Here is a 26,837-nt window from a genome sequence, read left to right as displayed (position 1 = left end):
AAAAAAAACGAGAAAGGAATTAAAAGAGAAAGAAAGCATGGCATGACCAGAAGAACAGCAACAATGTTGCTGCGTGGTTAGCAGTGAGAGAAAAAGAATTGAATGCGTCACCTCTCGCGTCGGGATCAATTCCCTTCGTTCTCCGTACGAATTTATTTTCCCTGCAAATCGTGATGGAGGCGTTAATCGAGTTATGCGACCTCATTGCGAAGAATCCGTCGCAATTCTCCGACAAGCTTTCTTGGATATGCGGTAAATGTCCTCCGCCGGAGTACCTAACGGCGGGATCTCCTAGGGTTTCGCGCTCTCAGCTCAATGCCGTCCTCGCCGTTTCGCGCTTCCTCTCCAAGTGCCCCGATTCTGCCGATCTGCGCCCAAAGTCCGTCGTCGTCGAGTTTCTACGCTCCGTTCCCAATTCCTTCACTCAGTCCTTCTGGCCGCACCCTTTCAACGCCGATTCCGTGACCTCTTTTTTCGTCGATTTCACCGGCTACGTCTCCAAGGCCGCGAAAGCGTCGCTGGATTTTGCCGAGGAGCTCACTGCCTTCGCCGGCGAAGTAATCATTTCCGCGATCGGCGAACCCCGCTCCAGCATTGCTAGGGCTTTCTTGGCTGGTGTGTCGCAGAACTATATCCCAATTTCGTCATCCGATGCCAACAGATTGGTGACTTGTTTAATCGATCAATTCTCCGCGCATACTATTTCTGTTGCATGCACTCCGAGGGAACTGCTCATTGCGGAAAATTCATCGTCTCAGAGCTCGCCCATCAGTGTAAACCACCAACCCCTGACCAATTACAATGACAGTCCCGGGAATGAGAATACTTCGGGTTCCTCGAGCAGTGTGGCTTCTAAGGCTGCGGAAGATGGTAGTACGGCGTCCTCGAGAGGAGTGGTGAACGGCCCCCACCATGTTTATAGGTCCAGTGCTGATCTATTGGCTCTGAATTTGGGTTTAAATGATGGTAATCTTGGACCAATCTCGTCTTCCCAGCAAGTTATTTCCTTCGAGGAAGAGTCTGTGGAGTTCTTAGAGAGGCAGGAAATAGCTTTTAACTTGATTGCTCACGTGCTGGAAAATGTCCACATCGAGTCCGGACTTTTGGAGCAGGTTAGGTTAATTGGGAAGAAGCAAATACAGTCCTTGTCTGTTTTTCTGAAGGTAAAAATATGTTTCTATAATTCCCTCTTTAGTCACTTTATTTATCGTGATTATGTGAATTAGCGGGTATATTTCTTTCCTCACTGTGTGGATGATAGTTGGGATTCAGGTTAAGAGGAGTGTTAGCAACAGATTTTATAAAACATTTTTGCTGAAGTTTAGCATCTGTTGGAAATTACGACATTATGAATGAGACATTAAATAAGAAGTGCGACCGACTCAATTTTACGAGTTCCAATAAAGTTCAACCAACAGTAGAAACTGTTTACAAGAATGTGTTGCTTGCATTTCTATTTAGGTTAATCTTAAGAATGAGGCCCATTTCGTGTTTGTATTTTCTTTCAGATCAGGAAGAGGGATTGGCATGAGCAGGGGTCACTTTTAAAAGCGAGGATTAATACGAAACTTTCAGTTTATAAAGCTGCAGTGAACCTGAAAATCAAGAGCCTCTCGGCACTGGATTCTGATTCAAGGTCTGTTAAGAGGTTGGTTTATGAGGCAGTTGCAATTTTAATAGATGCTGCTGAGGCATGCTTACTCTCTGGATGGCGTAAGTTGAGATCGTGTGAAGAGCTCTTCGATTCATTGCTTCTAGGGGTAGGACAAATTGCTATTGCTCGAGGAGGACAGCCGCTGCGCATTTTGCTCATTCGCCTAAAGCCAATTGTTCTCAATGTCTGCGCTCAGGTATGCTTTGTTACTTTTCAATATTACATATCCATTGATGATTTATTTTCTAGTCACATTCCAATTGATATTTCCTTAAAATTCCAAAATATTTTTTTTTCACAGCCTGATACCTGGAGTAACAACCAGGGGACCATGTTTGAGAGTGTCACAAAGGCCAGCTGTAGGATTATTGAATCATGCTGGGAAAAGGAGCGAGCCCCTGTAGACACATACATAATGGGATTAGCGACAAGCATACGTGAACGGAATGATTATGAAGAGCAGGTACACTTACTAATGGTCACCTGCCCATAATGTATAAACTGGTGATAAATACTAGTAAATGAATATCTGGTCGGGTCAGCATTTAACTGTGTTATTTGTTTTGGTTTTGTACGTATATCATGTCATTACATTCAGACGTGAAACTCGCTAATTTTGTATTTCATACATTCCCAAATATTTTTTAACGGATTTCACAAATTCAGCATCCACTCAATCTCCATTTGCGTTTGTAATTTTATCAAGTCGCATGGTTAGTAGGTTTTTCCTGGTTCATAATGGGATCTTCAGTTATTGACATCCTTTTAACTTAAGCATGTTAATTTAATGTTTCTGGTCTTGCGTTAAATTATTTGAATGCTTAGAGAATCCTGTTTTGCCACTAGGAAAACCAAGAGAAACCTGCAGTACCTTTTGTACAGCTTAATGTTATACGCCTGTTCGCCGAGCTGAGTGTTGCAGTCAACAAATCTGAGCTGGTAGATGTGATATTACCTCTTTTTATTGAAAGTCTAGAAGAGGGTGATGCTTCAACGCCTAGTTTGTTGAGACTCCGAGTATGGAACTTTGCCTTCAGAGCATGTATTTTGAAATTGATATAACCTCCCCTTTGTTCATTTATCTGTCAATCCTTTGGCTTCTTATCTTGTATTATGAATCTTACATTTTTGTATTGTGATCCATACAGCTTCTTGACGCTGTGTCTCGAATGGCCAGTTTAGGTTTTGACAAATCTTACCGTGAAACAGTGGTTTTGATGACTAGAAGTTACTTGAACAAACTTTCAAATGTAGGATCAGCTGAAAGCAAAACAGAGGCTGCTGAAGCCACGACTGAGCGAGTTGAGGTATGTAGTGTATCTAAAAATTTCAACGATACATTAGATTTGGTTTGTTTGTTGTATATTGTCAAATGGATTCTCACTAGTTGAATTACATTTTAGACTCTACCTGCAGGATTTCTTGTTATTGCTAGTGGTCTTACTGGTGATAGATTGCGCTCAGATTTTCGTCATCGACTGCTCTCCTTATGCTCAGATGTTGGTTTAGCTGCAGAGGCTAAAAGTGGAAGGTATACCTGTTTTACTATGCTAAGTACTTGACATTACAATATTCTAATAATGTTTAATATTTTAAGATTTGGATAGGTTTAAATTAAATTTTATTTACATGATGAATTATGCTTTCTGATTTCACATCTGATGCTTACTCACTGCAGGAGTGGAGCAGATTTCCTGGGTCCACTGCTGCCTGCAGTTGCTGCGATTTGTTCTGACTTTGATCCTACTTTAAATGCGGAGCCATCACTTTTAAAACTATTTCGCAACCTATGGTTCTATATTGCTCTTTTTGGCCTAGCACCACCAATACAGAAGACTCCAGTGACTACAAAGTCAGTTTCTACCACACTGAACAGTGTTGGAAGCACCGGTGCAATTTCCCTTCAGGCTGTAAATGGACCATATATGTGGAATGTGGAGTGGTCTTCTGCTGTTCAACGAATTTCTCAGGGGACTCCTCCACTTGTAAGTTGATCCTTGAAGGTCTTCAAATTTTTTGGTAAACAACTCCATTGATACATTTTTGCCGTGCATGTTTATAGTTTTAATATTATATCATTGGGAAATTTGTTTCTTTGCCTTGTTATGTGTTTCATCATTATCAAAGATGCAGTACTGTTTTTTTTTTCTTCCCATACTTCTTTAAATTATTATGAATTCGTTGACTTTCTCTTTCAGTTCAAAATTAAATTTTCTTTATACTGGACTGAACCTTTAATATTATATCGTGCTCTTTCTGCCCAGGTTGTTAGCTCAGTGAAATGGCTTGAGGACGAGTTAGAATTAAATGCTTTGCACAACCCAGGTAGCCGTCAAGGCAGTGGCAATGAGAAAGCTGCTCTTTCCCAACGAGCTGCTCTTTCTGCAGCTTTAGGAGGGAGAGTTGATGTCACAGCAATGACCACAATCTCAGGTGGATTGCACTTGCTTTATAATTCATTAATTCTTATTATAGGAATTGTCAACACCTTCAACTTTTTAGAGAGGTGCTGCATACAGTTTTCAAACGTGATGTCATGCCTTATACTGGCATTTTCCATACGACTTGTGTATCACCATTGCCATGTGACACTAGCAAACATCAAAGTTAATTATTATTTCTTTTAAGACATGTCTTGTGATCAATTTCATATTATATATTAATTTTGGTACAAGCTTCACTCTATCCTGACTATTGTGGTGCATTACTTATGTTTATTTGTTTTGCAGGAGTGAAGGCGACTTACCTTCTTGCCGTAGCTTTTCTTGAGATCATCCGCTTCATCAGCAATGGTGGAATCCTAAATGGTGGCACCACTATTGATGCTGCAAGAAGTGCCTTTACTTGTGTGTTTGAATATCTCAAGACTCCCAATTTAATGCCAGCTGTCTTTCAGTGTTTAACAGCAATTGTCCACAGGGCTTTTGAAACAGCTGTGTTGTGGCTGGTAGGCATTTGTTTAAAATTTGGACCTCATTTATTGCTAATACTTCCCATTATGTGTACTCATCCCGAGGCCTTTAAACCTCAACCCATTAAGCTTGGACATATTTACTTAGTGATAAGCAGCTACTGTCTAAATTGATCTAGCAATTGCTTACTATTCATATCAAATATTTAAGGTGGTATGAAAAATGGCCAAGTGGTAACAAGTCTATATTCTCTGTTTTTTGTTTGAAGCAAGTAACTTTTGCTGCACCAATTGTTTTATACTTATGAATGCAACTTCATAATTCTTTGTTAAGTGGCATCAAGAAGTTTATCCAGAACAGTCCCACAAGCATCTAAAATGTCACCTGATTCTTTCTTGTGGAGAACTGAAGTGGTGATAAAAGAGGATTGAAATATATGTGGCTTTAATTGTGGTCATCGCCAGCCTGGCTTAATTGCAGTGTATATTAGAATTGGTTGCTAGTGTCTTGGTAAGGGCAACTTATGTAGGGGATGACCGGAAAAATTGTGGAGTTGAGTTAAGTCTTCGGGTCATTTTCTAAGTTGGTATCAGGGTCACTTGCATTGTCACACTTTCAGTCTATAACCTCAGTATTGAGAGAGAATGTATAGGAAAGCCATCTTAATTGTGATCACCTCCAGCCTGTCTTATGTGGTTGAATTGGACTCAAAGCCCAAAAGGCCAGTGTTTACTCTTTAAATAATTAGCATCTGCTTTTGCTTTTTTTTATGTCCAAAATTGAACTCCTTAAGGAAAACCAGAAGATTGTTATAGTTGAATAATTGTATTGACAAATTCAATGGGTTCATGCCCAGTTTAGTGATTATGAATTATTACACTACAGTGTTGATTAGGTGTACATGACCTATAATGGTTGTGATTATGTACAGGTTCTTTCATTTATGTTGTGTTTATGTTTTCTGGGGTTAAAGACTGATTTTTGTGTTGTTTTCTGTGTCTTTGACCATATGGATTATGGACACAACTGATTGGTCTGGCTTCAGGAAGAACGATTGTCTGAAATAGGGCATGATGCTGAGACCCGGGATTCAGTACTTACAATGCATACCTGTTTTCTAGTAAAGAGTCTGTCCCAGAGGGAGGATCATATACGAGATATTGCAGAGAACTTGTTGACTCAACTAAGAGACAAGTTTCCACAGGTAAATTTTCAACAGTATCTGTTTTGATTATGGTTACAGTATATTTAGTTACTTCCCTAATGTGTCTCAATTTTCTTTCTTGACATCTGGAATATATTTAAGATTAATGGTATTTTTGCAGGTTTTATGGTATTCTTCCTGCATAGACTCTATGCTATTTTCATTTAGTGACGACTCTTCTACTACCATCATCAATGATCCTGCTTGGACAGCCACAGTCCGTACCTTGTATCAGAGAATTGTTCGAGATTGGATAATTAAATCACTTTCAAGTGCTCCATGCACTAGCCAGGGCCTTCTTCAGGTTGGGCTTATCTGTTTCATTGTTGAAAACCAATATTTTAAGTTTTTGTAGTTACCTTGTCATCATCATCACCATCATATTCTCCACAATATGGAGGGCATGCTGTGATATGCCGTTTCCTGTATGACCATAATTGTAAGCTTATTTGAAAATTATAATTCAAATCCGTTTTTTATGCCAGTGTCAAATGCTCGATGATCTTTTACTTGGGTTTATAGTCATTCTCTGCACAAAAAAGTAACTTAGTAGAAAATTTAAGGTTTGATTTTGTGCTTCCGCGCCTGCTGTTGAAATTCCTTTTGATTTGCTCTCTACTGGTTGTACTTAAATCTGATTGTACTTAACTTCCATTCTGGAACTGGTCCAAAAATGTGGTGGTTGCGTATATTTTATTGTGTTTAAATCCCTTTCTTTTTTTATTACTTACTTTCTAATGTGTGTGTGTGTGTATTAGTGACAGTGTAATTATGTCTTTATTTGTATGAAGTCCTTACAAGTTTCCCTTTGTACTATGTGTGTATGTATTTCACATCAGGATAAACTTTGTAAAGCAAATACTTGGCAAAGAGCACAGCCCACAATTGATGTTGTTTTACTTTTATCTGAGATAAAAATTGGCACTGGGAAAAATGAATGGCCAATACAAACAGCAAATATTCCTGCGGTAATGGCTGCGGCAGCTGCCGCTTCCGGGGCAAATTTAAAAGTATCCGAGTCTTTTAACTTAGATGTTATCAGTTCTGGTAAGTGTAACCAAGCTGCAGCGACAGTTAAGTGCAACCACGCTGGAGAAATTGCAGGAATGAGAAGGTTGTATAACAGCATTGGTGGATTTCAGTCCAGTACTGCACCTCCTGGTGGTCTTGGACTTGGAGCTGGACTTCAGAGAATTATATCGGGAGCTTTTCCTCAGCACCCACAAGCTGAGGATGATTCTTTTAATGGAATGTTGCTTAATAAGTTTGTGCGTTTACTCCAGCAGTTTGTCAACGTAGCAGAGAAAGGTGGGGAAGTGGTCAGATCTGAATTTCGTGATACTTGCTCTCAAGCTACTGTGCTGCTCTTGTCACATTTGGTAAACATTTCTTGCTAGTATTTTAGTTGGTTATACTAGAAGTTAGAATTCAGAGATTCTATATGTCATACCTTTATCTGAGTTATGTTTTTTTCTTATGGACAAGAGTTCTGGATCCAAATCAAACATGGAAGGCTTCTCGCAACTTCTTCGTCTTCTTTGCTGGTGTCCTGCTTACATTTCTACCCATGATGCAATGGAAACTGGTGTTTTCATATGGACATGGTTGGTTTCTGCTGCACCGGAGCTTGGAGCTCTCGTTCTTGCTGAACTTGTTGATGCATGGTTATGGACACTTGACACCAAGCGGGGTCTTTTTGCCTCTGAAGCAAGGTTTTCTGGACCTGCTGCAAAACTCAGGCCTCACCTGTCACCTGGGGAACCTGAACCGCAGCCTGACATCAATCCTGTTGAGCAAATAATTGCTCATCGACTATGGCTTGGATTTCTTATTGATCGTTTTGAGGTTAGGCATTGATTGCTTCAACGTTCCTCTATTTATTAACATGCATTTTCTCATTTTTAGGCTCTATCTAAATTGTTTTGTGTAACTGTTTGTTTTGATCCTAAGTGCCCATAGTATGTTTTCATTTTTGTATGCCACGCAGAAGAAATTCACAACTAACCATTTGGTAAGTTATTTAGTTTGAGGAACCTAAGATAGGAATTTAAATCACTGTTTGCATTGTGATTGTTAATAAATTAGTAGCAATAAATTATCAGTTGAAGTTACTCATTTAAATTGGAAATTCTGTTGTTTGGTGCTATATTTAAATTGCCATATTTAAATGTGAAATCTTTGATTTCTCTATAAATCTACAGGGTTTATAGTGAACAATTGTTATAGTTTTTTGACATGGATTAATGAATTAAGGAACATATTTCATGAACCACCCTTTATTTAAAGATTGATACTTAGTTCGTGATTAGTGGATCTTGTATATTTTTTGGAGTTAAATTGCCACCAAATGTTAGTTTATAGTGCTTTTATTGTACTAATTGGTAAAAAAAATTTTATAAAGCATTCAATACATAGATACACATCGTGATTGAGGGGGGACATTCTCCCCTTATGTTGTAAAAGGCTGAATCTAGTTTCAACCTTAAAATATTTCCATTATTTGCATTACTTCCCTGAATTATTTCTTATCCTGTATCATGTAGGTAGTTCGACACCAAAGCGTGGAGCAACTCCTGCTCCTTGGTAGGTTGCTGCAGGGGACAACGAAGCTTCCCTGGAATTTTTCACACCATCCTGCGGCCACTGGCACTTTTTTCACTCTGATGCTTCTAGGGCTCAAGTACTGCTCTTGCCAGTTTCAGGGAAATTTGCAAAAATTTCATCTGGGGCTTCAGTTGTTGGAAGATCGGATTTATAGGTAAACACAAGTAACATAGTTTTTTGTTTGGCATTCTTGGTGAATTTCTCCCAAAACTTTCATTTTCTTTATATGTGCTGTTAGATTGTATGCCTTTAATGCTTAAAGTACTATTGTAAAGCTTGCAATAGGTGATTTTTTCTTTCTGTAACCTAATGTCAGTCAGTTAGGACTTTGTTACAAGTTAGTTGTAGTCTTGTCAGCATCAAGTCAACCTGGAGTCAGCACTATAGCTAGCTTCATCAAGACACGTCTTGGAGTTTCTTCTATAAATTTGTACCATTCATCAGTAATCAGTAATAATAAAATCCTTCAGTTTTTCTGTTTAGTTTATCAAATATACAAATTCTGTAAGTGCTAACTGCTAGTAACGCAGGCGATATTCTTTGTTTGCTATTATTTATTCATCAATTTGTGTCCTTCTCTTCAAGAAGCATGTACTTTGTAAGTTCTTACCATAATTCATGAAAGGTCGTAATCATAAATTGTATTCATTATTCAGTTGCTCTCATTGCATTGTTTTAATTCTCTAATCATGGTGGCTTGAAACATTTTCTGAAAACTGCACAACTTGGCTGCTCTTTTTAGATGGTCAAGTTTGTCTGGACTTGCTGGGATGAGTTAGAACATTGAACTGGTGAAGTTACGTAGATTAACTTTACTTGTTGAGTCAAATCAGTCTCTATCCCCATCCCCTGAAATTTGTATGCCAAATGTTCCAATGTTTTCCGTGACTTTAAATATCATTAATTATCATCCCTTATCTTTCAATTCTAACCAATAAACAATGCTTGCAATGCGTGCTTTAATTTTTTTTTTCAAGCTGAATGCTTTGCCCTGTTCAAAGAGATTCAGTGTATCTTCTGTAGTTTTTTATTTTATCATTTCTACTGAAAATGAAAACTATATCCTGTTCCACTGACAAAAATATGTCTTAATAATGCTAAACCTGTCATTTTTTTCATTGAGTTGGAAATTTTGGTATATTAATCAGCTGAATGTGTGAGAGTCCGGGGCCTGGTATAACTGCAAAAGGCCTATCTAACATTTTCAGATGATGCATCTTTACATTTACGTGGGCTATTCTACTGGAACAATTAGTTTCTTTCAAAGATAGATTGGATTCATCATGTTCACCTTTCTTTGGATTAATTGAAAATGCTATTTGGTGCTTTTATAGGGCCGCTTTGGGTTGGTTTGCTTTCGAGCTTGAATGGTATGATACAAACTATGCAAACTTTGCTCAGTGTGAAGCCCAGTCTGTTTCTTTATTTGTTCAATACCTCACGAATATGAAAGGAGATACCATTCAAGTTGGGTCAAAAGGAAATGGACAAGACAATGGGAACTCTTTGACTGACACGGTAATATTTTTATGACTAAAATTATCATCAACTTACACTGTTGACTTTGAAATTTTAATTTGTTTACCTTAAAACTTAAAATTGTTATCGTGTCCTTTTAATTTTTTATCTTTGTCTATTAAAGTTGTTTTATTTTTTAAATGGACTTCAACATATCCTAATCTAAATTTGTACATTTATGCTAGAGTGATCTCTATCATCCTGTCTGGGGTCAAATGGAGAACTATGCTTTAGGAAGAGAAAAGCGGAGGCAGCTACTTTTAATGCTATGCCAGTATGAGGCTGATAGGCTTGACGTCTGGGCACAGCCAACTAACACAAAGTATATAAATATATACTTATCTGTTTCTGATCACTTGAATTTCATTATATGTTTTGTGTTACATGTCCTAAGCTTTCAAATACCTGGTATGTATTTTCAGGGAAAGTAGTTCCCGACCCAAGATTAGTGCAGATAAATGGGTAGAATATACTAGGACTGCCTTCTCTGTGGATCCTAGGATTGCTTTATCTTTGGCCTCAAGGTTCCCTTCCAATACATTTATAAAAACTGAAGTTACTCAGCTTGTACAGGTATGTTCTTTTTCAGTGACAAAGATTAACTGGAAGCCCTAATGCTTAGTGTCTTCAAAGTGGGAATTCTTTTAATAAGTTTAAGATTAACGTTTAAATGTTTTGAGCAACTTCTGTTGCCTATGTTCTCTTGAGTCTTGTCAAACAATAAAATGTTTTTGGAAATCTTGCATCGATTAAAGATTGTTGAAATAAAAGAAAGAGAAATATAGGATGTATCCCGAATGTGTATTGAGCACATAGGGTCATGCATTTATAATAGAACAATATAAAGAGATGGGTCTAAACCCAGAGATAAAATCAAATTATTATATACTAGTGGATGTAAATATCTTTTTACAAGCTGATTTTTGTCAAGTGAAGTTAGAATTAATGTCCATTGTCTAATGATGGTATCAGAGCTTATCCTTGTGCCACCAGTTATTGGGCCATTATCAAACAACCTACAAATACCTAGTTTTGTGCTTGATATGTTTAGTCCTCAATGTGAATGTACAAATTTTACTTTACAAATTGGTTTTGGGTGAGGTTGGATTAGTTTTAAAATCCACTATCTACCCAGGGTTTATGATAGAAAATGTAGTTAGAGATTATCATGAGTAGCTAATTGCAAGAGGAGTCTTATATGTCACATTCCATTGAAGAAATGATATGTATAAATAAAGCACAGGGAAGGGTGGGCAGTGAAGTAATAATCCAGTGTGAGTCTTTCAAGTGACCTCGTGGTCTTAGCCCAATTCAATGAAGAAAATAAACGAATATTAAAGAACGGGGTGTTACACTATCACAAGGATACTTGGACTCTCACCCATATTATTTCCTTGGATTAATTAGTAGGCCTATTTTTGTGACATACCCCATCCAGGAAGAGGCAAGTCAGGAATAATGTATAATATTTTGGGCCCATTAGAAGGACATGAAATTCCTGAGAATGGAACTGTTGAACCTTCTCTAAGGACTATAAAATGTTTCAACTCATTAAAGAAAAAGGGAGGCAAAATGATGAGCCAAGGGATACAAGTTATGCAGCAGCTGCAGCAATGGAAAAGGTGACCCAGGTTATGCTTGACAGTATAGATAGGTAGATGTTATTTTTGTTGAGCTTAACACTGGCTGGCTTGTTGCCAATATGAACTTCACAAGAAACAACCAACAAGCTTTGCATGTTGATAGGGAAGCAATTGAGTTGGTGTTCCAAAAAGTTTATGGGGTGACTACAAGAACTAGGTGTTAAGATTAAAACAGAAATATATTTTTAGAGGAATTAAAGAACCCCTCTCATGGTTCTCTATTTATATATATATTTGAAGGTTGATACAATAGGGAGATGAAACACAAAAGCATTGTCCTAGACTTCTTGGACAGAGAACTAGAAGTAGGTTATCTAACACTCAACCTCCTACCTTAGACGTAATGATTACATAAATTACTAATTATTTCAACACTAGGAAACATTTTGCTTCAGTAACAAGAAAGGAGTTATTGAAGCTACTTTAATGAGGGGTTGTAAATTTGTTTTGTGGGGTGCGTTGACTGTCCATACAGACCAACTTTGGGCAATATTCATTAGAAAATTAATGCAATTTACATCATAAATAGTTGGATCCCGGTGGAAGCTATTGCAGCCAGTTGAAGGAAATGATTCAACTGAGTAATTACATTTCATTGAGACATTCACCTTGAGGACCGGGTGAATATTCAAAGTGGTAGTGCTGTTAGGCTTTCATGTAGGCTTGCAAAATGGTTATGTTGCACAAAAAGTAGGAAGGGTGATAAGGGAATCGGGCATTGTGGCCAAAAGGGAGAAGAAAATGGGTTTTGGTAGTGATTTTGTGTAGTGGTTGACTCTTCTCATCATTTGGGTTTTAGATGTTTTAACTTGTTTAGTTGGTAGTATTCAATATTTGTAAGGTGATTGTTTCTGCCCATATTTATTTACTACGTTGATGTTTAATTTCTCCAATTCCTTGTCTAGAGGAGTTGTCTTCTGATAAGTGATACATATTAGTATCAACCTAGATATTTCTATTGTTTGATACCCTATTTCTTTTCAAATTGGTATAAGAGCTGGTTGTTAATGTTTTGGAAAGGGCTACTTAAGGATGGTTTTTACCTGTGGAAGGTCGTGAACAATGGGAAGTTTAGTGAAGTGTCATGGAGGTAAAGCTACCAAGTCGTATGTTCTTAAGGGCCATGTTATGTTAGGAACTTGAGTATTGTGAGGTCCCTACGTTCCATAATGAGTACTATAGGATGTGTTTGGTGAAGTATTTAAGTGTTTGTGTACCATCCATGACCTAATCGGGCGTAGACCGGGTTATGTAACAGTAAAATTGCCTCATGTATCAAAGGAGATAACATGGATTGGACGTGAAGATCAAAGGATCAAGGTTGAGGGGAGCTAACTTGGATTGGATATGAATATCAATGGATTAAGGCCGAGGGGAACTAACATGGATTGGATGTGAAGATCAATGTATCAGGGCCGAGGGGAGCTAAGACAGATGTGAACTTGAAGACTAATGCACATAGGCCGGCATAGTTAAGTCAAATCATTGTTACAAGGCCGATAAAGTGAATTTGGGTTATTGGGTTATAAGCTAGTGGCCCAATATCGAGTTGGTTGCACGGTTGTAATTTTTTGTTTGTACTTCTAAATGATAAGTAGGGGATATTTAGGAGTGATTCTAGGGAATTATTAAGTAGTTTATGTTATCCTTGTACAATTTATATTTTGTTATCTTTGGGGAGTTTATATTTTGTTATCTTTGGGGGGTTTATGTAGTTTTTATACGGGGAGATTTCTAATTTGTAATTACTTTGTTTATACATAGAAAGGCACACCCAAGGTCGAGACACTTAGATTTTCTAGTTTAAAGTACTGTTAACTTTGAATCAGATTATGCACTCTCTATATTTGTTCTCAGGTTTAGGACACCCAGCTTTTTACCAGAACAATTTGGTTCTCACTTTTTAATAACTAACTCTGAATATCTGTTCCCAAGTTCTTGGCACAAGTGAATTTATCAGTGACATAAAATTACATGGATCCAATCATGTGTGGCAAGACAGTGTTATGAAAGTACATGGAATTCTTTCATGTATGGTGAGATACAAAGTCATTCAATCTTGTGATATGAATTAGTAGATAGCCAAACTTCGTGAATACTAAGATTCGAATGAAACTAAATTGAGTAATACAAACATGGGGAGTAGATTCAACTTGAAAAGCTTAAGCTGTTAAGAGGAAGGAAAAACAAAATCTGGTTTTATACATTTAATAAACCTCCTATGATTTAAACTTCCCCTCATAACATTCCTAACTTATGACTCTTGGGAAGCTTACAATAATCCCCCCAACCAAACACCCCCAAAGTGAACGCATATATCCCTTGCTCAGCTGTTAAATTTTGTATCCTGAACAGAAATTTCGTACATTTTAAATTCCAATAAGAAATTAATAGTTATATAGTTATGGTTCAAAAGTAATATTCTTTGTGTTGAAGGAGGGAATATAATCAGCCTTAACTGAGCTATATTTTTTGTCATGTTTCGAAGACTATTTAATTACCAGTCTCTGCTTTACAGGAAAATATAGTGGATGTCCGCAACATACCAGAAGCATTACCTTTCTTTATCACCCCAAAGGCAGTTGATGATAATTCAGTGCTCTTGCAACAATTGCCTCATTGGGCTCCTTGTTCTATTACACAAGCTCTAGAGTTCCTTACTCCAGCATACAAGGGACATCCACGGGTTATGGCATATGTTCTAAGGGTTTTGGAATCCTATCCTCCTGAACGAGTAACTTTTTTCATGCCACAGCTGGTGCAGTCCTTGCGACATGATGATGGGGTTAGATATCTACTGGAATTTATTTTCATGGATTATTCCCTTTGTGTGTGCTTTCTTCCTACTGTTTCATGATGGACATATAAAACTCAATTTACCTTTTTTTTTTTTTTCACCATTAAATAAGCCTTGTAATTTTACAGTCGTGACCACATTTAGATTTTCAAAATAGCATTGGAGCTAAAACAAAAAATACGTCAGTAAAACTAATATTTTTCTCCATGTTGAATCTCATTATGCGTTGTTGTTTTACTTTTTTTAGTCACTTCTAATATATATCCTGACTTCATGAAAAATCTCATTGAGGGAATCAGCTCAGACAGTTAACAAATGAAAATTTCTAACCTTTTTTTAATGTTTAAATTTAATATTTTCTGAAGTCAATCTCTAATAATTGACGGGGAAGGTGTAAATAATAAAAGGTCAGTAATGACTTTCAATGATTTTGCTCAGTAACAAATGCGTATATTTATTTTTTGCAGAAATTAGTTGAAGGTTATTTGCTTAGAGCTGCTCAAAGAAGTGACATATTTGCCCATATTCTTATCTGGCATTTGCAGGTGTGACTTGTGATTATGATTTTCTTACTTTCAGACTGTGGTCCCCTTTCTTTTTTATCGTTAACGTATGCATTGCAAGTTATTTGTTTTTAGTTTAATAATTGGTTAAACACTGATTTTATTTTTGGCAGGGTGAGACTGTACCTGAGACAGGAAAAGACCCAAACAGTGGGAAGGTATGCTAAAGCCCAAAAGAATGTTTCTTCATAGACTGTGTGGTTAATTAGTTAAGAGCTTTTTTTATATTGATTGACTCTAAGTCAAGTTTGGCTTCCCCTCTCTTCTATGCCTAACAAAGTGACCCTTAGCCTTTGTTTGGATGGAGAGATGGAAAATGAAATTGTGCAAAAAGAAAGAAAAGAGAATTATAGTGAATAAGGAGGTTGTTTGAATAAGTTAAAAGCGGGTAGAAATGAGGGACAAGTTTGTAAGTGTGTGTGATCAATTTGATAGTAGTGAAAAAGGTTGTCCCTGTACCTTATTTTGTAAATTTAAGCATGCAACGTACAAAGTAGCCCCAGTTGTTGGAAATAAAGATGTTCCAAACAGACATCTTTGGCAAAAACAACTCACATAGTCGACTATGTTCATGAATAATTTATTATGTGGCCATATTGCATGCAAAATATTATTCTTTTTGCCCTATATAATGGATTATGGCCAATACATAATGAATTATGTAAGTTTTAGATACCAAATAATTTAAATTGAATTGAGATAGGTTGCTTTGGCTTGTTGTAATCACGAGCCAGCACTGTTCTTGAGTCAATTGTGTGGTTAAAGACATGGTCAAAATGGTACATTTTTCACTACCAGCGTGATTTTCACATGTTTTCTGGTGGGTGACGAGTGGAAACAATTGTAACAATCCATCCTTACAAATCAACGCCTTTCAGTGCAACCAAAACCACATCTCTCGCAAATCACCTCAAGTTCATCTTTGGCTGTAGCACTCGCCCTGAAACAATTGAAACATTAGAGAGAGAGAGAGAGAGAGAGAGAGAGAGAGAGAGAGAGAATGTTTACGAAGAAGTGCACCTATAGCCTACTCTGGGATAAGATACAATAGATACAGAAAAAAATACAGCTATTTATGACACAGAATAAGTTATAACAACAGCTTATCTGGCATCAGATCAAGCACGGTGAAAGGTATCCTCTGTTTTTCAAATTGAAAGAGAAGAACAACAGAGTGAAGCAAGAAGTTATCGTATTGATAGTAAAAGTGAGATGCATTCCTGGACTCCAAAGCAGGTTATTAAGATATAAATAGGAGAAAATATAGTTTTTGTTTTAGAGTTACAGTTATAACAATTAGTCCTTACCTATTTCTTGACTTCAGAATTATAATGAGGTTCTATTTATCAACTATTTGGTCTCTTAGTTGTCAGATCGGTCCCACAATCAAATTATGTTGTTTAATTGCTTGTTGTCCTGACAGTCAGTCAATAAGATGCAATGAGAAAACACTATCTCGAGTTAGTATCAACATGGCTGTTGCTCACATTACCTTAAGTTCCTCAATTTGCAGAGACATCATCCTAGTCTTGTGTGTAATTTTTGGCACTTGGCATTCAAATATGCATCACTACTTTCAGTACTTCGTGAGAAATATAGTGGGGAAATATTAGCATCAAACACTATAACAACACTCTTTCAATCACATTTTTATTATTGACTGAAATTTATTGAAAGTCCCAAAAATAACAATTTCTTCCAGTCCATGCCTTTGTAGTTTATAATTTATATTAGAGTATATAAGAGAATGTATTGCTAACATTAAAATATATTCGATGTGAATTCATAATTTTTTGCATAGAATCTGCTGGATTTTTTGTTTTTTAAGTCATGCTTTATACGTTTGCTTCTGTTTCTATTTCAGAATGGTTCATTTCTAGAACTGCTGCCAGCTGTAAGGCAGCGCATAATTGACGGTTTTACGGGAAAGGCACTTGACATATTTAAAAGAGAGTTTGATTTCTTTGACAAAGTTACATCCATCTCTGGTGTACTATTTCCACTCCCTAAAGAAGAACGCCGAGCTGGTATCCGAAGGTACTGGGCAAATGTCTGAAGGCATATTTTAATTGTGAATTAAGTTAATTTTTCAATGTTTTTTTGGTGGAAGCTAGTGTTTATTTTTGCCATCTGCTAGGGAGTTGGAGAAAATTGAACTGGATGGCGAGGACCTTTATCTCCCAACAGCTCCTAACAAACTTGTTACGGGTATTCGAGTGGATAGTGGTATTCCCTTACAATCAGCTGCAAAAGTCCCAATCATGATTACTTTTAATGTAGTAGATCGAGATGGGGACAGAAGTGATGAAAAGCCACAAGCTTGCATTTTCAAGGTTAGCTGGGTTTTATTCGTGATATCCTTTGTAGGCTCATTTCAAGATTTTTAGTTGTTATCCTGTTAACAAAACTGCAGAACATTACGCTGTGACTTAGAAAATTAGCCCTCTTCGAACTATACTCTTAGTATGGCTCATGTATACCCTAGCTATACATGTATATTTTCTTAAAGTACCCTATAGATTTTTTCCTTTTTTTTAGGACTGGGTTGGTAGATGCTAAGATAGTTTCATATGAAATATGAGCAAAACAAACATGTTGCTAACTACTATTTATTTTGCAACATGTTTGGAGTATGGTTAGTATTAGACAAATCAATTTTTTTGCAACGCCTGATTGTTTTCTTGCTTCTTGTCAATTATGTTTGATTGGAGTGTTTTGTGGTTCTTGGGCTGACTATTTTATTGCATTGAAGGTCGGAGATGACTGTAGACAAGATGTTCTCGCCCTTCAAGTAATATCACTACTTAGTGATATATTTGAAGCTGTTGGAATTAATCTTTATTTATATCCTTATGGTGTTCTGCCAACTGGTCCTGAGAGAGGTATAATAGAGGTGAGTGCGCTATCGTTATGCTACAACATTGTGAGAATTCTTTGGTTCATCAGTCTAAGTATTTTTTTTTTATCAGAATGGAGAATGCCAGTGCAGTGACAACTGCTAACTTATGGTAGTCCTTGGAAGTGTACTTTTGAGCAATTTATTTCTTTTGGGCAATTAGATTCTCAGTCTAGGACGTGAAACTGGCATGTTTGTCAAATTATCATGTTAAACACAAGTTTTACGATCCTAGGACACAAACAAGTTGAATTACATGTGAATTATTTTTTTATCAAGCTCGTACGAAGTGTTTTGATAGGCACACAATTTTGGTTGATTTTGTTGGGTACTTCTGCAACATGCGTATGATGGCCTATGATACTAATTTTGTTGTACTATGGACAATAATATTATTATTTTATGTTTTGTTAAACTAACAAATAATATAAGTGTTTAGCTAACTATACTGAAAGTCATTTAGGTAAAAAAGTTTTCCTATTATTATTTGATGTAAATTTTTAACTTGTATTTTAGCCTTGTATCTCTTCAAAATATTTTGGTCCTAATTGTTTTGTGGATTTTGTAATATTTTTTTCTTTTTTACTTTTCCAGGTTGTGCCAAATACACGTAGTAGAAGTCAGATGGGGGAAACGACTGATGGAGGTTTGTTTGAGATATTTCAACAAGACTTTGGACCTGTAGGATCTGCCAGTTTTGAGGCTGCACGCCAGAACTTCATCATTAGCAGTGCTGGTTATGCTGTTGCTAGTCTTTTGCTTCAACCAAAGGATAGACACAATGGCAACCTTCTCTTTGATAAGTATGATCTCTGTCTTTCTTCTATTACTGTGTCAGCAAAGTCAGTTATAATTTCTAGTGGATATGAATTTAGCTTTAGAAGCCTCTGAAGTATTAGAACATCTTCATTGTTTGCCCCCCTGCCCCTTCTTCCTTTTTGTCCAATAAATAGCATAACTAATATGAATGCTGATGCAGTGTTGGAAGGCTAGTTCACATTGACTTCGGTTTCATCCTTGAAACTTCTCCGGGTGGGAATATGCGTTTCGAAAGTGCTCATTTTAAGCTGAGCCATGAGATGACACAATTACTAGATCCATCTGGTGTTATGAAGAGTGATACATGGAGCCAATTTTTAAGGTAGAATGGCATTCCTATCTATATAGATTACGAACTTACTTTTTTTTTTTTTTTTTTTTCCTGCAAGTCATGTATATAGAAAACTAAGCGTTCTTACTCTATTTCGTGTACATCTAGTTTGTGTGTGAAGGGGTACCTTGCTGCCCGTCTACGTATGGATGGGATCATCACCACTGTAGCTTTAATGCTAGACAGCGGGTTGCCTTGCTTCAGCAGGGGTGATCCTATTGGCAATCTTCGGAAGAGATTTCATCCGGAGATGAGTGAGCGTGAAGCAGCCAATTTCATGACCCATGTTTGTAAAGATGCTTACAATAAGTGGACCACTGCTGGCTATGACTTGATACAATATCTGCAGCAAGGCATCGAGAAGTGAGATACTATAGACCTTACCTAACATGTACATGGTTGCTTGTAGTTTTACCTTCATTGTTGTCATATGCTTTGCTTCTTCTTCTTTTTTGAGGAATTTTCACGGTTATAGTAGGTATTGAGGGAATTGTAGTAAATTGCGATGAATATTCACAAGTTCTGTAATATTTTTTTGAGGGTTCCTCATGGTGTAAAAATACAGCTTTGTAATCTTATTTATTAATGGTAAATACAATTCATTGAGATCATTCGTACAAGCTCTCCCGTTACCTTATGTATCAGACACGTTCGAAAGCTCGGGAAAAAGAAACAGCCAATTACATTTGCCAGATTGAATTTATGATAACTATTCAGTGCGCTATATGTTTTACCAGACATTGACTACTGTAATAATGAGAGTGAATTGGTCTTTATTTTATTAATAAGGTTTAATTATTCTTTTTTCCTCGTTATTTGTTAATATATTCAATTTTGTCTTATTATTAATAAATAATTAATTTTTTTATCACTTAATTTCAAATTCACTTGATATCTTAGTTTTTAAAATCGATGTGACTTTGTATCTTGAGTCTAAATTGACTCGGAATTGTGAACAGCCTTTTAGTAGCAGTATAAAACTATTGTTGACTATTATCATCATCTAAAGTCAATTTAGATTGAAGGGAGTAAAGTTTAACAACGGGACTGCAAATCATTTATGAACATTATAGAGAATGGAATTGAATGAAAGAAATATTACTCGTATTTGATGGTCACTGTTGATGTGGTTAGAATCACTAGGAACACTTGCCATCATAGTGAGTGAATTAGTTTTTGTTCTCTTTCAATATGTTTGTAATTGAAATAAAGTACGCAAAGCATAAACTAATTTAGTTTTCTTAGAGAAGAAAGCAAGCAAGGAAGAAAAAAGAAAGTAGGTAATAAAATTCGATCGAATGTTCAAATAATATCGAGGGGAAAAGGAAATGTTACATTACAAATATTAGTATTTTAAAAGCGTAGCTTTGGTTCGAATGTTGAAATGTTACCACACTTTTATAAAGAGAAGTACGATAATAGCAAACCAATATAATCTGAAGTAGACAATTAGTACTGAAAGCTATTAAAGCGCCATTATTATATGTTGCTCTTCCTAATTCGCCAATTGTATCTCTGCATTGTTCTCACAGTCCTTATTACCCTTGCTTTTGGACCATGCCAAGAATTTACCAAAAGACCCTTCGGTTTCCTCAAGGGTCTTGCCCTGTGTTTCGGGGAGCATGGTAAAGAAAAAGATCCATCCACACATCGCGATTCCCCCGAAGATGAAGAAGGCCCCACCAATAGTGATCTTATCAGACAGGGACAAGAACGTCATTGAGATAACTCCACTCGTCACCCTATTCACCACAACTCCCATAGCCGCACCCTGGGCGCGTAGCCTCAACGGGAAGATCTCCGAGCTGTACACCCACGTTATGGGACCCGCCCCAACGGAGAACGTCGACACGTAGGACAAAACCATCGCTATACTCAGGCCAATGGCCCATTTCATCACGGCGCGTGACCGATCAATGATGGTGAGGCTTACGCCCAGCGTGAGAAGCGAGAAGACCATACCGCCAACGCTGGTCAATAACAAGGGCCTACGCCCGACCCGATCCAACAAAAACGTAGCCACCAAGATGAAAACGGTCTTGGCGAATCCAACGGCCACGGTCGCCAGAAGCTGCTCGGCGTCGGATTCCAGGCCAGCCTTTTTGAAAATCTCGGGGCTGTACAGCACCACGGCGTCTATGCCGGAAGCCTGTTGGAAGAAGTGGAGGCCCAGAGCGGAGATGAGGATGTGACGCACCGCGGGTGTAGGGTAAAGGATTAGCTCTTTCCATACACCCTCACCACCGCTATTCTGGTTGGTCACTTGAACGACGTCGTCGTTGCAGTCCTCCGGGATCCCAGCCGCGGCTTTGATATCTGCTAGCCTGAGCTGAGCCTCTTGGGGAGAGTCGGACATTTTGTTGAGAACTTTTGTAGCTTCGCCGAGCCTACCTCTCATGACCAGCCATCGTGGTGACTCCGGCATGGCTAACACTCCCACCGCCAGGATCACCGAAGGCACCGCCCCCACTCCCAGCATCATCCTCCATCCCAGGTGAAGTGGGAGCTTCGAAAAGCAGTAGTTTGATATGTATCCCAGTAATATCCCTCCATTCACGAATACCTTCATCAATATCAACCAATCAGTTATCATTACTATTATTATTCTCTCATAATAAATCATCTTTCTAATTTATATCTCCACTACCTCGGGGAAGGAGGTCAAAAAACCACGACACGAAGGAGGGGACACTTCCGCCGTGTAGACCGGAGCAATCATCAGAGCATAACCGATGCCCACGCCCGCCACAAACCGCGCGAACATCAAAAAGGGATAGTTTGGAGAGAATCCCATCAGGATGGCTCCGGCGAAGAAGATGCCTCCAGCCACAACGATCGTGTAACGCCGACCGATCCAATCCGAGGTTCTCCCGGCGAGACACGAACCAATCAGACAGTAAAGGTTGATGATTCCTACCACGATCTCGATTTGCACGTCCGTCAGTTTCAGGTCCCTCTTTATATATATCACCGCTCCACTCATCACCCCAACGTCTGTACCAAACTCACACATCATCGTCGTCATCATCAAATACACATGCAATATATATCGTACTTGGTTCAGAAGAGAAAAAAAAACGTTATTTTTACTCATGCATGTCATGTCTACGTACAGTTGTTCTTATTATTAACACTCACTCACCATAGCCAAGTAATATGGAAGTCATGGAAGCCAATATGGCACAAGCGAAAGCAAACTTGTTCCTTTTGGGGGCCTTTTGAGGATCAAAAGTCTGAACAGATTTCTGAGCTGCTGCTTTGCCCTCGTCCATTTTCACTGTATCTCCTGCGCTACGTGAATGCAGTCTATACTTGAGTAGCCATGAGAGCCACTGGTGGTAGTGAAATTATGAAGGAGGAGTGGTTTATATAGAGGGCATTCACATGAGCTTAGACAGCGCTGTCCCGCATGTATAGGTGAACGCGTGGAACCTCTACCCTCTCTTTGAAACGTCGTCGTCACTGTTCTCATCTTACTACTCCAAAACTGCGACAATAGCTAATGGGGTTGCCTAATTTTCTCTCTTGTCGCCGGTTCCTTCATCTTCCTTCCATTTACTTCATCAATTTCCAAATCTATACACTTTAAACTTTAAACCATTCTGTTTCTGGATTACATCCAACAGATTAATTAGTCACACCATGAATTCATTCATTATTAATCTGTCTATTAATGTCTGTTTAATTAGTGTGTCTGTCAAAGAAGATTGGAGTAATTTTTCAGACCTTATAGTTGTCTGCTGTAATATAAAAACAATGTTAGTTACTATATTTCAGTGAAACAATATATCTACATTGTTTTATTTTTAGAAAAATGTTTTTTTTTTTTTATGTTGTTTGCACATAACTCATTATTTTCATCATTAAAAGAATTGATTTTATATTTAAGAATAAAATAATTGAGGTAAAATGTGTCTATATTTTTCTTATGTGTCAAAATAATAGGGTCCTTATTTTTATATTAATAAATCGAGTAAATTTAATCAAACACATTTGTGAAGCTTTATAAAATTACAGAAACTGAAATGAATTGTTTTACACAATTCAAAATTAGCTTAAGTATAAATTAAGAATATAAAAGATTTTAAAAGTTTAATTTACAAATAATTCATACCTAAACTGATTTCAGTTTCCAAAATTTGGATGTATAGACTATGGTTTTATCTCAAAAGAAGTCAAATTGGGATTTGTTAAGTGAATTTTTCCATAATTTTTTTTAAAAGATATAGACAAGTTAAAAATTAAAACTAAAAAAAAAAAAGACAAAAAAGCATCAATAAATGAACTCTTGCATATAAAAAGTAATTTTAATTTATACATTTTCTTTCTTATTTTTTATATTTGCTTATGAAAAACTATTTGATGATGTTATTATTACGATTTTTATGAATACAAAAAATAATAATATTTCTGATACAAAAATAATCTGATTAAGACAACACGATATCTTTGTTTCTCCTTCTCCTGCCTCAATAATAGGTCATACATTTTGAACAGCTATTCGTAATGTTATCTATGACAGTTAGGCAGTTTATTTAAGGGTCAAGTTGTAAAATTTATTTATTAATATATTTTGTTTTAACAATTTAACAAACGGATTAATTAAATTCTCTATTACAAGTAAATTTAATCTATAAATTTAGTACGATAGGAAATAGTTTATATATTATAAGATTGCATATTTATAAATGATTAATTTTATAAATCTCAATGTGAAATCGTCACTTATTTTAAGCATTCATTTTTTTCTCAAAGACGTTTTCAGCTTCTTTTCTTTTTCTGGAAGTTTTGCTAAAATTGTGACAGAAGTATATGTATATTTCTTCAAATTCATTGAGAAAATAGAAATATATAGTTTTTCTGCACATTTTCACTTATGCTGAATTTTGAACAGAAAAATAATGTTTATCATATAGAAATTTCACAAAAGAATAAAGATTAATTGTCTAATTTTTCTGATTAGCCAAAAAATAATGCAAAAGTCATGAAAAATTATCAGGTAACTAATATATTATCGGATATAATACCATAGTAAATACTTTTTATAGGGAAATACCGGAAAAATTGGACACCAAAAAGATGTGAACAAATATATAAGATTAAAAAACTATTTTTAACCTAAAGTTTTAAGATAAATTTATAAATATTTTCACTTATATATCATTTATCTAATATGCAACTTCGAGCTTATCTTAAATTCCTGACACTTTATACCATTATAGGTTTTCTTATCTTATATATTATAAGTTTTTTCACTTATATATTATTCATATCATCATTTTTAGTGAAATGTGACTTTCAACTCATGACACTCTATACCATTATTATAAATAACATATTAAATGTTTATTGTTGGAGGTGTATATTCACAAATATGGACCAAATTCAGTTCATGATACGATTATATTATTACTAATTTATAGTTGGAATATATGATTGTTAAATTATATAATTATATATATATATATATATATATATATGATAATGATACTTAGACAATAATTTTTTGACAACGTTTGAACATCATCTACGTGTCATTCTGTGATTGGTTCAAAATTACTCCACAATCAATAAAAATAATTATAAACACCACCATGAACCAATCATAGAATAACACGTAGACGATGTTCAAATGTTGTGAAAAAATTATTGTCTAAGTATCATTATCCATATATATATATAGTGATAAAGTGAATAATTTTGACATGAAAATAAGATAGTCCATGTGATTTTGTATGTGGAAGATTGAGGTAAGGTCAACATCTGCGTTTAAAATCTGTAACTTTGAGTTTTTTTGGAGGTATGCTGGGAAGGTTCCCACCATGGTAGCAAAACTCTCATAATACATCTCATCAACTTTTACATCATTTTCTTAATTAAAGCCAGGGGTCAAATCATCTAACAACAAACAAAACATAATAAGAAAAAAGAAAAATAATATTTTAATACAATTAAATTTTTTACATTGATTTTGATATTGTATTTTTTTTTATCTTATATTAGTTTTATAATAACTTTTAGTAATACAAACGTGTATAAATAATCTATCCCAATATATATTATAATTAAAAGAATTGAAGATATTACAATTTAAAGACAATATGTTTATCATAGATATCAAATTGTGTGTTTTTTCAGTTGGAGATATGATATGATTTTGTTTTAATTCATTAGAATTAAGTTAAAAATTAAGCTCTCAAAGTCGAAATTTTAAGAAAATTCAATCGATTAAATAAAGAAGTAAAGAAGATGTAATTAAGTGGTTATAATTTCTGTTTTTAATTGATTGATTTTTTTTTAATTCGTTACACCTAGCTCAAGATCTAAAATAAGCCTTATATGTTTTTAGGTTTAAACCTTTTTTTGGTCTTAAGTTAAGTTCTGATGTTCAATTTAGTCCCCGCTTTTAAAAATGTCAACCTTTAGTGATTTATTGTTCATAGGGACTAAAGGTTGACATTTTTAAAAGCGGGGACTAAATTGAACATCAAGACTTAACTTAGGGACCAAAAAAGAGTTTAAACCATGTGTTTAAAACTGTATAACTTAGTCGAGATTAAAGAAACATTTATAACATAACTAAAATCACTAATTACATTTCAAAATCAAGATTAAACAGGAGCATCTTTTAGACTTGTATCATCATCGACATAGAACATTGTAATTAAGTACCAAATTTTCAAAGCTTGGGAACATTATCTATAAACTTATAATCAATATTGATCTTATTTTTATGATCTATTACCAATTATATATATAATGAATATTTTTTATTGTTTAATTTGATTTTAGTGCTATAATGATCCATCTTTTATGTTTATTTTATATGTATAATTACTTATTTTAAGGGTTTTTTTATTCATTTTGTATTATGATATTAAAATATTTTTAATCTTTTTTTTCAAATAAACTAAAAAATTCAAAAATAACACTTTAATATACATAAATTTTTTATATTCATTTTAACGCTTTGTTCCATTCAGAATTTACATTGTCATTACCATTTTTGTAAGCTTCTTTTATTATTATTATTATTATTATTATTATTATTATTATTATTATTATTATTATTATTATTATTATTATTATTATTATTATAGTATGCATCCTCGATAATATCACATCTCGTCACGATCATTTCAGACGAAAACTAACAAAGTTTGCACCTTTTGTTGGATTAGGGATAGTGCGTATGGCAGCCCATGACAGTGAACTACTCATTGCGTTTGTAAGGTGACACTTGGACTCTGGCTGAGGGACCAAATACGCATTACATACAACAAACAACATACGTGTAAGGAAACCTTTTCAATTCTTTGGCTCTCTCTTGGTATGTTGCAGTAGGAGAATCTGGTTTAAGTTTCTGTCTAACTTCTTTTTCGGCATGCTGGAAAATAAGACAATTTCTGCTGCTATAATCATCGTCTCATTGATGGAGATGATTTCCAATTAATGTTAACATCTTCAACTTATATGGAGATGAATTTCGCCTAATGAACTGGAATATCATGCACAGATATACCTATTTGGGATATGATTATGATGGTAGTTATCAAATTCTCGAATTCACTCTTAAATTCTTATCAGTTTACGTTTTAAGACATGATTTTCGAGTTAACTCGGAAATAAACTCTTTTCTGCATAAATTCGGTAAAATTAATTGTGAAAACGGTAAGATCATATAGAATCGCGAATTTAGAATGATTCTACGAGCTTGAAAGGAAAAAAATTAAGAAAAAAAGATTGTTTGATCTTTTTTTATTATATTTTTAATGAAATGCATCAAAATTAATTATAATAATTCAAGTATTTATGTTTTACAATATTTACTTTTATAAACTATATATCTATAAATTTTATTTATTTAAAGTTATATAATTTTATAGATTTATTTGA

At 35.6% G+C, this 26,837-nt stretch overlaps 2 protein-coding genes across 2 annotated transcripts; one reads left to right on the top strand and one right to left on the bottom strand.

The window, feature by feature from the left end:
* The first annotated feature begins 16 nt into the window (after positions 1–16).
* Positions 17–19,562, top strand: LOC106761902 (phosphatidylinositol 4-kinase alpha 1). The gene is made up of 26 exons (XM_014645505.2): positions 17–1,163; positions 1,509–1,850; positions 1,956–2,117; positions 2,501–2,671; positions 2,803–2,961; positions 3,058–3,185; positions 3,333–3,639; positions 3,919–4,087; positions 4,384–4,601; positions 5,612–5,770; positions 5,892–6,074; positions 6,610–7,149; positions 7,256–7,615; positions 8,314–8,528; positions 9,709–9,892; positions 10,078–10,214; positions 10,315–10,465; positions 14,054–14,320; positions 14,800–14,877; positions 15,009–15,053; positions 16,760–16,932; positions 17,033–17,228; positions 17,648–17,788; positions 18,386–18,594; positions 18,771–18,932; positions 19,050–19,562. The coding sequence occupies exons 1-26, from the start codon at positions 174–176 to the stop codon at positions 19,306–19,308; spliced, it is 6,105 nt and encodes a 2,034-aa protein (XP_014500991.1). The 5' UTR covers positions 17–173; the 3' UTR covers positions 19,309–19,562.
* A 656-nt stretch (positions 19,563–20,218) lies between these two features.
* LOC106759803 (polyol transporter 5) lies at positions 20,219–22,701 on the bottom strand. Its single transcript, XM_014643146.2, has 3 exons — positions 22,084–22,701; positions 21,589–21,935; positions 20,219–21,504 (listed from the first exon to the last, which is right to left on the bottom strand). Exons 1-3 carry the CDS (start codon positions 22,211–22,213, stop codon positions 20,437–20,439), a joined length of 1,545 nt encoding a protein of 514 aa, XP_014498632.1. The 5' UTR covers positions 22,214–22,701; the 3' UTR covers positions 20,219–20,436.
* Between the last annotated feature and the right edge of the window lie 4,136 nt (positions 22,702–26,837).

This window comes from Vigna radiata, chromosome 5, assembly GCF_000741045.1.
Source record: "Vigna radiata var. radiata cultivar VC1973A chromosome 5, Vradiata_ver6, whole genome shotgun sequence".
Taxonomy (NCBI): domain Eukaryota; kingdom Viridiplantae; phylum Streptophyta; class Magnoliopsida; order Fabales; family Fabaceae; genus Vigna; species Vigna radiata.
The sequence above is the reverse complement of the archived record's forward strand: the minus strand, read 5'-3'. Positions and strand labels throughout refer to the sequence as shown.

What these genes read in the sequence shown, in the direction of transcription:
- LOC106759803 (XM_014643146.2), bottom strand. Translation starts at nt 22,213, where the DNA reads ATGGACGAGGGCAAAGCAGCAGCTCAGAAATCTGTTCAGACTTTTGAT. An exon ending in TTCCATATTACTTGGCTATG is followed by an intron (nt 21,936 to 22,083) that starts GTGAGTGAGTGT and finishes AGTTTGGTACAG; the next exon opens with ACGTTGGGGTGATGAGTGGA. An exon ending in TTTTGACCTCCTTCCCCGAG is followed by an intron (nt 21,505 to 21,588) that starts GTAGTGGAGATA and finishes ATATTGATGAAG; the next exon opens with GTATTCGTGAATGGAGGGAT.
- LOC106761902 (XM_014645505.2), top strand. Translation starts at nt 174, where the DNA reads ATGGAGGCGTTAATCGAGTTATGCGACCTCATTGCGAAGAATCCGTCG. An exon ending in AGCAATGACCACAATCTCAG is followed by an intron (nt 4,088 to 4,383) that starts GTGGATTGCACT and finishes TTTGTTTTGCAG; the next exon opens with GAGTGAAGGCGACTTACCTT. An exon ending in AAACAGCTGTGTTGTGGCTG is followed by an intron (nt 4,602 to 5,611) that starts GTAGGCATTTGT and finishes GTCTGGCTTCAG; the next exon opens with GAAGAACGATTGTCTGAAAT.